Here is an 11,657-nt window from a genome sequence, read left to right on the forward strand (position 1 = left end):
GTTCTCTACGTATTCAATGCATTCCAGATGATCAGATCAAATGCAAGTTATACATATATTCCACTGAAATTACAGTCATACATTCCTAATCTAAAAGGTCTACCTTTGTTGATTGTAGTCTCCAATTGTTTGAGGTTTAAAAGGATTAAGATTCAGAATACTAAACAGAGACTTTCCAACTGTAACATCTTGATTTTTCCATTTGTATAGCATACATTTCTGACCAAGGACACAAGCAGAGAGGCACTGAATACCCCCCACCCTCGAATAAATAAACAAACAAACCAGACAAAGACTAATACCCATGATTCTATCTTATGTATTACGGAAACAAAACAAGTCAGTATGTCATGTTCTGCACCTTTAATGCCTACAAGGTCAGGTACACAAAATTGAGAAAACACAAACACAAAAAACTAGGTCAGAGCTAATTTCAGTGTAGCAACAACTTTCATGCCCATGGCTACATAAAACTACAGATAAATAGATCTCTCAGAGCCAAAACATCAGCAGATACTCAGAAGATCAAATATTACCTCCTCCAAAAGCAAACCTTCCACATGTTTAGTCCTAAATAGAAACATAAATTCCCTCAGAGCGGTACAATCAGAACTACTATACAACTTTGACAATGCATTTAGCTTCTCTGTAGTCAGCTTACCAACAATAGCCACTCTGATTAAGAAATAATGCGCTATGCATCTTAACATTAAAGTTTCATGATCCAACAAACGCTGAAATCAATTTCCCAAATGCTGTTCTTGACAATGTACCAAACACTGTGCAATACTTTAAAACGTATAAAGCAATCCATTGATTTCCTAATGAATCCCAGCCTCCTCCTTCAACTCTTCCTCAAGGACATGGGATGAAGTATAACAGGGGTCATGGTCATCTAGAGAGCATGCTTGATCAATAATGGTCCTTCTGATCTTGTTTTGAGACACTCAAACCTCCCCGAGGGCACATGCAATGATTCCCTTAACCTGATCAAACAGGAATAAAACAGAGCACACATCAGAAAGAGGAACACGGCCTCTGTTTAAGCAAACTGAAAGCTCTTCTGGAGGAACACCACGGGCCCAGATTCCACATGCTGTAGCCTGGAGATTAGCTGGGGAGCTAGGTGGATTCAAGAGGATTGGCCATCCCAAAACCAGTTGAGTCAGCCTGGCTTTCTCAGGTATCTAGTGTTAAACAGGAGTCTTCATTGACATTGCTACATAAAAGTACTTTAGGGATCAGCTTCAAATCTAACTCCAGATCAAGATTTCAGTTGTTCTAAGATGGTCTTTCTCCAAAAAAAGAGATGCATAACAAATCTGACTTGGAATACAAATAAAAGACAGCAATATTCCATGTAACTGCACAGTTGATTATGGAAACCCTCAATGAGAATGAGTTCAGAAATCATATTTTGTACATTAACTCACCCAAAATGCCTCATTCCTTTACTGTGTCTCTTGTAAGTTATTACAAATGTTTTTCCCCAAAGCATAATGTTCAGAAACACAGATTTATATTTTGAATACAATTAAACTATTGGACTACAGGCTATAACACATTCCTACATCAGTGACAGGGAAGGCCCTCTAGCTTCAAAGACAACACATGAGAGACATCAGCAGATCACAACCTTTTCTCTGATGTGTCCGACAATGATGATTGGCATCTGCTAGCTAAATCGAGATCTGCTGTGTTTTGTATGACTGGCTTAGTGAGAAAAAGTAGGTGTTCCATTCTGGGTGGAGACATCCAAGGGAGTCATGCAAAATGTCAGTGAAAAATGAAGAAAAGATAAATAGACAAATTATTTCAAAGATATTTTCTTGGAGAATGAGGATTTAAGTCCAAAATATCACAGACGTTTTAGAAATTTAAAGCTCAGCAGTTCATCTGGGCAACAATTTGTGATAATGCAACTTGCACAGAATGCAGCTATGCTTTTACAGGAAGAGGGGTCTTTTTCGAGCAACTGAGCCACAGACCTGCAGGAAAACACTAAATCACAGCCGGATTTGATCAGTACAACAGGAAAGCTCTGCAGTGGGAAGGGCTCCCACTTAGCCTAACTACTTCCTGTGTAATAGATTAGAACATCTTGAAGACGCAGTAATATCCAAATATGCCATATAGGCCTATATCATCTTACAGAACCACATCACTGTGACAACAGAGAAAATGCAGAACCTGTGTGTAACTTAGAGAAATGAATCATTCTATAAAAATGGCAAAATGAATGACATCTCTTAAAACAGACAATATGACATCATATATTCTTACTATCAATCTGTATAAACTAAAGCAAAACATTTCTAACAAATGCACAGGCTCAAAAAGCCCCTAATGCATGGAAACTGAAAAAAAAGCTACACAGGAATTGTTACATCCTGAGCTAAATGACGTCCATTTCCTTGAAAGCCCTTGCTCCATTGTTGGAGGTGGGCCTTCTTCCCCTCACTACATTTAAGTGACATGAACAGGCCATGAAGTATAAGACACAGGCAGTCTTAACTAGTCGACAGCTGGGGTTTACCAGCAGTAACTTACCACAGGACTATATTATATTTCAAGTCTGTTCTTAATAACAGAAAGTACTCAGTGTGCAGAAAAATAGCATTCAGCTCTAAAAAAGGAGGAATTCACAACAAGCCAGGAACTGGAGAGAACCCGATGCCTGAGCAAGCAGCAGAAAATACCGTGATGACGGCAGTGTGCAGGGAGCATGCCAAACTCTGGAAGTCATTTCCTGCTCGACAGAAGACTTTTATGGAATTCTATTAGAGCATCCCACGTCACACTGTGGAAACGAACCATCTCCCTAAAAAAACTTTCCCGGTTGCCCTTTGTCTACAAATTCAACACAGAGGGCTAAAGGTTTAACCTTTAACAATCACATTTATATCTTGTCTTCATTATTAATAGAAATATTCAGAACAAACTGTGGCTGACTAAACAGCAAAAGCAAAAAGCAGACACTTAAATTTCTTCTCTTCTTGTTCTTTCCATAAGATCTATCTGATCTCTCCATTATTCCACATACCCCTTTTCCCATTTTAATTCAAACCACTGGAAGCCAAGCTGATTCTACTATGACTGTACATTCCCTTTCCAACTGTCACACAAGGGAAGAGAGGATCTAGTGAATGACAGAAACACTGCAGATTCAGACAGTGAGAAATGTTGACATTGAGTGCATACAGTGCCTTTACAAGTAATGCCCAACTCATTTTATTGATGTCAAAATTTACTTATCAGACTCCTTTTCAGCACTGGGTCATTTTACATTTTATTAAGAGGAATATGGTCCAGATAAAAAGACAAATTATTAAACATAGGACATGGTCACACAAGAGTATTTGCAACAAACACAAGACCAGTAACAAACTGAGGCACTGTGGCAGAGCAGCTGGAACAGCGGATGGAAATTTTTGAACTACACATAGTACTGCAAGTGATTGATGTTTCTGATCATTAAATTACATATATAAAAAAAAGATGCTCTACTGAACAGATCTGGCAGAAATGACCAGCATAATCAATAAAGCACTTTCCTGGCATTCACGTTGTAATCCATTAAGACTTTCAGAGGCATTTCCCAGCAAACTAGCACAGGATGCAAAGGCACATATAACCGATGATACAGCAATGGAATGCAAATGGTGGACACAGTGTTCTTTGGGACTGCTGGTGAGTAACAGTGATAAAATTCAGTATAATTATATTGTCCAATACATGCATCAGAATCAGGGTATCAGGTAAGGTATTCAATCTGATCTATTCTAATGCCACAATTTATTTTTGGCAGGGGATTAATAGCACATTATGCTAAAAGAATGAAAAATCTAACATGGTTGTTCTGACCAAAATGTTTCTAAATAACTTACAAAAAGGAATGTAGCTATTTTACTGAATGTAAAGGCATCATTACTGAATGTAATCAGGAATATAATCTCTTATATTTATCAATACTAAATCTAAATGTAGGTATAAATAATGAGAACTGTGGGCCAGAGCAATTTCTGCTTTGGCTGATATATAAAGATAAAACCTGAAAACCAGCAGGTATTAGCATTATAAAGAAATGTAACATTGTTGAGGGTTAAAAACTCAACAGACCAGAACAGAACACAATCTTTTTATGCAATTCTTTAAACTGCTTAGCCCATGATATAATTTGTATATGCCATAGGTATTTGCTGCCATGTGTATCAAGTATAAAACATGATCAGACAAACTTCTAAAGAAGCATTCTCACAAGGGCACCATAAAATCCATAACCAAATAGAATCATCTGACAAGTCATCTGACCTCTTTTGACCAATCACAGAGTACAGAGGAACACGTGACAGCAATCACTTGAGAACAATTTAGAGGTGCCTGTTCTCATATGAGCAATGTCACTGAGGGGGAAGGGAGAGATTAAAACAAGGTCAGTAGCTGAAAGCTCTGGAGGCAGACAAAGGACTTTCCACTACAAACAGGCCTACAGAATCATAAGAGCCTTATTGGGTCAATGAACCTTCTTGTGCATGACCAGTGTCCTTGCTCTGGAACTGTTCATTTCCTCTCAACACAGCATGAACTCCATAATGAGCAGAGAATGCTTTCAATTTCAATTTGTCAACTTTTGTCCCAGTCCTCCCATATCCCCACATATTAATATATTTAAGCAAAGTAGCATCCAATAGCTTCAGAATGGTCTGGTCACCACAGCGCAGATATTTTCCCAAACTTTAACCCTGCTCTTGCCATATTTGCTAACATATATGTGAGGACATCAACAATCAAGGGTACAGAGTGTGTCACGTCAATAGAGGAATGTCCTGGTGGTCGTTGCCTTTGGTGAAAACAGACAGGAAAACAAATGTGGTTTTAGTTTGAGCTGCCACTGCCCCAGGAGGAACAGTGAAGCATAACACAAGCTCTTTTCTATGTAGAGTCAGGAGCAGTTACAGTTCTCACATCATTCTCCTTAACAGTTAATAATTGCCATGGGTTGTAGTCCAGCATAAACTCTTTCACATACAGCTTAATGGGGGATGGTTCAAAAGTTCAAGGAAATTACTTGGTTGACAAGGGACATACGGAAGATATCTTGAAAGCTGAACTATGGAACAGCTTCACTGTAAGCAAAGTTTGCACCCTAGCCATGCTCAAGACAATGTGGACCCTAACACCAAGATCAAAGTGTGTTTCACCTAACAATAGGAAAAACAGATAAATGACTTCAACCTCTATATGTCTGGAAATGTGTGACCACTGCAGAACCTCAACTGTGAAACATGCAATTTTCTCAGATCATATTTATTCCAAAATGTCTGTCAGCAGATTAGTGCGTGTATATATATATATATATATATATATATATATATATATATATATATATATATATATATATATATATATATATATATATATATATATAGAGAGAGAGAGAGAGAGAGAGAGAGAGAAAATCATAATCATAACACCTAAAAAGACTCACTGGCTAATCAGACCAAAATGCAGCATGTTATTGTAAAGCTCCATGCTGAACTATGAATCAACAGCTGTGATAATACACCATGTAAAAGTGAGATTCACAAGAAGCAGTCTAATCTACTGACTAATAATAACTGCCAGTAGCTTGGGTGGGGGAACGGCTTACCAAGTTTCTCAACAAGCTTCAGCATTACTCCTCCAATATGAATTTCACCGGTGACTCTCAAAGACACATCCTTGTTGAGATCAGTAACATGCATCTTCAATTCCCATGTCCCATCAGCGTAGCAGCCATCGGGCATCCGTATACCGTCCAGCGCCATCCTTAAAAACAGAAGGCAATTAGGGTTTCATTTTAGAAGCCTAGTCCTATTTCAGCTGAAACGTCAGAGTAACAGCTTGGTTCATTTACTTTGTCAATACTATATTTTAATCACGAGTTCGGTAAGTGATTCGTTGTTCCGAACATATAATTTAGGTGATCCATGCTTAGGACACTGCCCAACAGCATGTTTCATTAAACAGAAAGCATCGTTAGTCCTGTCTGGGTGGATTTAGTGGAATATTGGACAGTGTGTAAGAATGTAAATAAGTTTATATATGTGGCCCTACTAATGTATTCTATCTGGGTGTAATGTGTATCATGGAACCTGTCAGAACCATTCAGGAGAAAACACTCGTACTCTGAGAAACGGAGGTAAATAAACATCAAATAAGTAAAGAACAATTATAAACCTTGCATTGCTTTGATCATGCCTCACACTTTCAAGTTTTAGCATTTCATGTTTTTTTTATTAATCAGAATGATTCAAGGAAAACATCACTGACAACACAGCTGTGTTCTAAGGGGAGACGGATAATGTCTACCACAAGCAGGACCCCAGAGAAAAGAGCTTTTCAGTTCCTTGAGTTTCCGTTCATTTACTGATGAAGTGTCTGCATACACACAGCAGTGAGCTCCAGTATGAACTGGGATTTTCTTAACACATTTAACTATTGCTTATTTACAATCTCACCCTCGATTATACTGTTATAAACTGTTCTGTTACCTCTGCTAGTGTTTGGATTAACTGTGTTTTTAATCTCTAAAAAGAGTGTATTATTCATAAAATCAAACACATCTGTACGAATGTTAGCCATCTACATAAACCATTCGCCCTTGACAACAGCAGTATTCCAGGGCTATAGTGAAGGGGGCAATATGGAAAAGCATAACTCAAAGAATAATATTCCTTATGCTTACATGTATCTTTATCTGGTTAAATGACATAATTATACATATCGTGTCACATTACAGAATGTTTTTAATTGTTTTATAGCGATAAAAAAAGGTTCCAGCATTTTTACGAGTCAAAAGTCCATTGAAGCGCCGTTTTAAAGTGTATTAATATCGTCACTTTAGCTTTGTGTTTGTAAAATGGAGACTCTACGGAGTAAACGTTCTCTACGGTTGATAAACAAAATGTCCCGAAAGAAAGAAAACTACTGAAGTAAGACTGACATAAAAGTACAGACGTGTCCAAGGCCTGTTCACCTGCGAGGCCTGCCTAGGTCTGATGTGTAAATAACGGTAAAGCTAAACTGAGAGAGATGGTTGATTGCGTAAGCAGCTCCAGACTGAACTCCAGTCCTCCTGGAACTCACCGCTCGGCGCTGCCTCAGAGACCCGGCGGTTTACAGCGAGATTTAACTCAACTGTCCACACAGAGCGAGAACCCTGAGAAGGAGATTCTCAGAAAAACAAGTTTATCTCCGGTCAAAGATGCGTAAATAAGCCTCGAAAAGTGTTTGAAAACGGCGACGGATTTAACGTTACTTTGTTACAATAACGCTCTCACTCACCTTCAGCGGCAGCACGTTAAACCAGTCCAACAAGTGCCTCTTCAACTTCCAAATGTTGCGAGAATTAAAAAGCGTTCCTCTTTCCCTTCTTCTCCTTTTTAAATCACGTTTTTAACTCTATCATGGAGACTATTTCCAACAGTTCTACTCCAACTCAACTCCCTCTAAACTAGACCTCCTGAGGGTTTAAGCTAATGGAGTCCACTCCAGAGTGTGACTCTCTCTCTCTCTCTCTCTCTCTCTCGACCAGATAACGTCACTGCGTGCTCCAATCCCACTTTTCCTTTTTACCGCTCACTTCCCCTCACCCCCTCCTCACTTCAGCATCTTCCTGTAAGGCCTATCTTCCCTGAAGCGGTGACGGCAGCTTTGTCTCATCGCGGTAGCCTTTTAATTTTAATTCACGTATATAATATATGTGTTCGCACTTTTTAAATATGCTGTTATAAGGTGGTGTCTGTAAGTAGAGCTGGGTAATAAGACGATATTTCCTAGTTATCCTGTTAAAGCTTTGTTTACGTGAAAAATTCACAAACATATTTCATTACAAACTCCGATTATCCCCCTTTTAATGTCTACATCGGGTCATCGATAAAACCCCTAAAACATTCTGCTGATAATAGCCTGATTACATATACACAGGTTACGTCCAACAACAACAAATAAAAATTCCGCCAATGCCTTGAAAGTGGCTTGATGTAACTCTACACCTTTATTCTTATTCACAACTCTATAAATATGCAATTACTCTCCGCCTCTTTGTCCACCCACCACTTTTCCGCTTGGCTACAGCTCAAAAATCCCGCCTCACAAGTTTCCATGATTGGCTCCTTAGGTTAATGATGTAAGAAACAGTGGCTATCGTTATTCACACATTTGAAACTGAAGTTTCAAAGCAGAAATGATCAGTTATTGATTTTACTGCTTATTTTGCTCATACTACATCTGTCAGCACAAAACAATACCACACAGTCATTTAAATAAAACAGAAACCTGATTATTTAATACTGAAAGTGTTCTTTCATTTTTAATAATAGAACATTCATTCTGTATTGTCAGGCCTTGATTGTGAACATGTTAGCGCAGCCACTAATCCAAATTCAACAGTTCATTGGGTACAAGGCTAAAAAAGGGGGCATTTATTGACCACTGTAAATGATTACCTTAAATGGAAATTAAACTAGTGTTGCCTGGCGTTGCCCTACTATATCAAGAAGGACAACAGCACTGTTCTTTTTGGGATTCACACACAATTAATCATGTGAGAAAACATCCACTAATGTAGTAGGACTGCATAAACATGTCCAAAGTGTAGCGGTGGGCCTTTTTTTTTTTTTTTTTTTGTGAGTGAAGCTTAACTTCTTGAAATTATTAAACACGAGCAGCGGTGAAGGATAAATGTACAACTGCCTTTTGTATTTGGAAAGTTTTTTAAAAACTGGATATAATCAAATCTATACACTGACTTGCATCAGTATTGAAATATTCCTGTTATCTTTATATGCTTTTCTCTTCATATTCTCTTAAGCATGGCCAAATTAGAAACTAAAATACTGCAGCAGTACCAAGGGTTTTGTGGTAAGTCTGATTTATTGTTGTTGTTGTTGTTGTTGTAATAATAGCAACAACAACTAAAATAATTATTATAATAATAACAATGGTAATAATACCAAGTATATAATTAATAGGACACGCAGTAGTCCATTTAAACAGATGAAAACTCAGTAATATAAATAGTCATCTGCATCTCAGGCCTATAAAGTCAGAAGTAATATTTGGTATTAAAACACACTCATCATTTAAATTTCAGACAATTACGGAGAATGGCTTTAAGAAATTGAAGTGAATAACAAATGCACTAAGCATTACTAAAGTCTTTTGTGGCTTGTTTATTCCATGAATTATCCTTCTCTGTGCAAGACTACATTAGCAGGCTTTCTCAGATGGGACAGTCCAGTATGAATCACTGGGGTCTGCTGGCTGCTCCAGTGCAAGACCAGCTTCCGCTGAAGAATGTGGGCTGCAGTCTTGGACCGCATCAAAGCAATTTATAACCTCTCTCCCTGGTGCTCTGACCCCCTCCACAGCGTCTGGCAACACAGCCATTGCCTTATATAGGCCGTGTTTTAATTACGGTGTAAACAGCGAGTGAGACACAGTGCAGGAAACTGAAACGGGGGAGAGGCCGACAGGACAAGCCCAAAAGAGTCCGAATCTGAGTCACTCTAGAGAGGAGAGACTGCCACATAGAGGAACACTGAGGTCACACACGGCACCAATGCACTGAGCTATTAAGATGTTTTATACAGCAGTTCAGAAAAGTGAGCTTCATGGGGTGACAACTGGTCAACATTTAAAAAAGATTAAACCTAGGAAAAACATTAACACAGACAAAAAATCCATATTTATATATTATTACTTCTAATTTTATAAAGATAAAAAAGTCAATATTAAAATAATGTTTTAGATTGAAAACTAATGATTGATACTAGATACTTACTTACTTTTTCAAATCTTTTTTCAGCTTATGCATATTTACGTTTCAAAAACAAACTACCCTTAGAGTTCAGACATTTTAAATCTACCAGTGAGGTGTTAACACTGAGTAGTTGTTTAACTAAAGTCCATCGCTGACTGAAATAGGAGCAGAAGGCTGAAGCAGTTAATAATTTGGGCCGGGCTGATGGAAACTTCAATGTAAGAATCTATAAAGAGACTAAAGAAAAACATGGGGCGTCTTGCCATCTGCTGGCCAGAGGCTTGAGAAAGTCCTGTCTACGCTACGCAACCCTGGATCTGATATATAAAATTCATATGAACTTCAACAGTGAGGCTCCGTTGATCATATTAATACTAGACTGCACTGTTAGTGGAAGTCTCAGGCTTCTGACCCTTTCTACCACATTATAACAAGATCATTTTAGTTCCCTACACTCCAATTAACAGCTTATGAATGAATTGTCCAGGAACAGAGAGGAATGTCCAAATGTCTGTGTGTTACAGGGCCTTCTGCTCATCATATGGAAGCATCCAGCCAAGACCAACAACAGGAACTTTTTCACTTTTTATTGAGAGCTTCAGGAATATTTAAAATACACAAAATTTGCATTAGACAGTACTGTGTAAGAGACTGCAGTCTCTCTAGTGTTGAAGGACTGGGTAAAACAAAGTGTAACAAAGGGATCTGTAGCTGATGGCACCACACCCTTTTATTTATTATTATTATTTAAATAATTTAAAAGGTAGGTTTAACATTTAACCAGAGTTTGAGAGAACAATAGCATATATATATATATAATTTATAAATTGTTATACATTATATTAACATCTGTCAGTAAATTGCTAGTATTGTTTTCATACTGAGCTATAGCAATAAAATAAAAATGGCACCACCCTCCAGGTGAACAGGGCAGAATGCATCAGAAATTAAATCATCTGTACCAGCATTGTTTTGCCTCTATGAACGTAATAATTCATACTTATTTAAAAGGACTATGTTATTCATGTGTTAATTCAAAATAATTGTCGCAAACAGAAAATATTTTTAAAAAGGATGAATCTTGGTGGGGTGGCACAGAAGGTAGTGTCGCAGTCACACAGCTCCAGGGGCCTGGAGGTTGTGGGTTCGATTCCCGCTCCAGGTGACTTACTGTGAGGAGTTGGTGTGTTCTCCCCGTGTCCGTGTGGGTTTCCTCCCACAGTCCAAAAACACATGATGCAGGTGGATTGGCGACTCAAAAGTGTGTGAGTGAATGTGTGTGTGTGTGTGTGTCTATGTTGCCCTGTGAAGGACTGGCGCCCCCTCCAGGGTGTATTCCTGCCTTGCGCCCAATGATTCCAGGTAGGCTCTGGACCCACCGCGACCCTGAATTGGATAAGCGCTTACAGATAATGAATGAATGAATGAATCTTTGGTGTAAAGGTAGAGCTTGTTTCCGAATCAGCAGGACGAGCTGAAGAGCAACGGAAAAACATGAGACTGTTTTAGGACTGACTTTTGTTTTGCCTACAAGATGAGAAACATGAAAATGTGGAATTGATGTTATTTAACACAAGGTCTGGTCTATTTATCTCTGGATACTTTAGATGTTAAACCGATGGGTGGATATTTTATCCCAGAGATCATTTCTTTAATCATCTTAATGAGCCTTGTTACCAGTAATGTGTATTGTTAGCATTGTTGATATTAATGCTTCTGAAAGCATGATCGATCTCAATCAAGGACCACAGTACAGTGAATGACAAACAAGGTCCTCATATCGCAAACCGCAGGCAGTGTTGCGTGTTTAAATCCTTGGCTTTTATCATCATGAAATTAGCCCAGAAGTCCT

General features: G+C 38.3%; 1 protein-coding gene across 4 annotated transcripts in view; it reads right to left on the reverse strand.

Moving 5' to 3' along the window:
* Positions 1 to 7,525, reverse strand: part of fermt2 (FERM domain containing kindlin 2) — a 37,203-nt gene extending 29,678 nt beyond the window's left edge. For all 4 annotated transcript variants that reach the window (XM_066667791.1, XM_066667781.1, XM_066667771.1 and 1 more), the window contains exons 1-2: positions 7,327 to 7,525; positions 5,651 to 5,808 (exon numbers count right to left, since the gene is read on the reverse strand). In XM_066667791.1, the coding sequence (XP_066523888.1) occupies positions 5,651 to 5,807 (157 nt within the window). In that variant the 5' untranslated portion in view covers position 5,808; positions 7,327 to 7,525. The remainder of the gene's footprint in view (positions 1 to 5,650; positions 5,809 to 7,326) is intronic.
* Positions 7,526 to 11,657: the final 4,132 nt, after the last annotated feature.

The sequence above is a fragment of the Hoplias malabaricus genome, chromosome 1, assembly GCF_029633855.1.
Source record: "Hoplias malabaricus isolate fHopMal1 chromosome 1, fHopMal1.hap1, whole genome shotgun sequence".
Taxonomy (NCBI): Eukaryota; Metazoa; Chordata; class Actinopteri; order Characiformes; family Erythrinidae; genus Hoplias; species Hoplias malabaricus.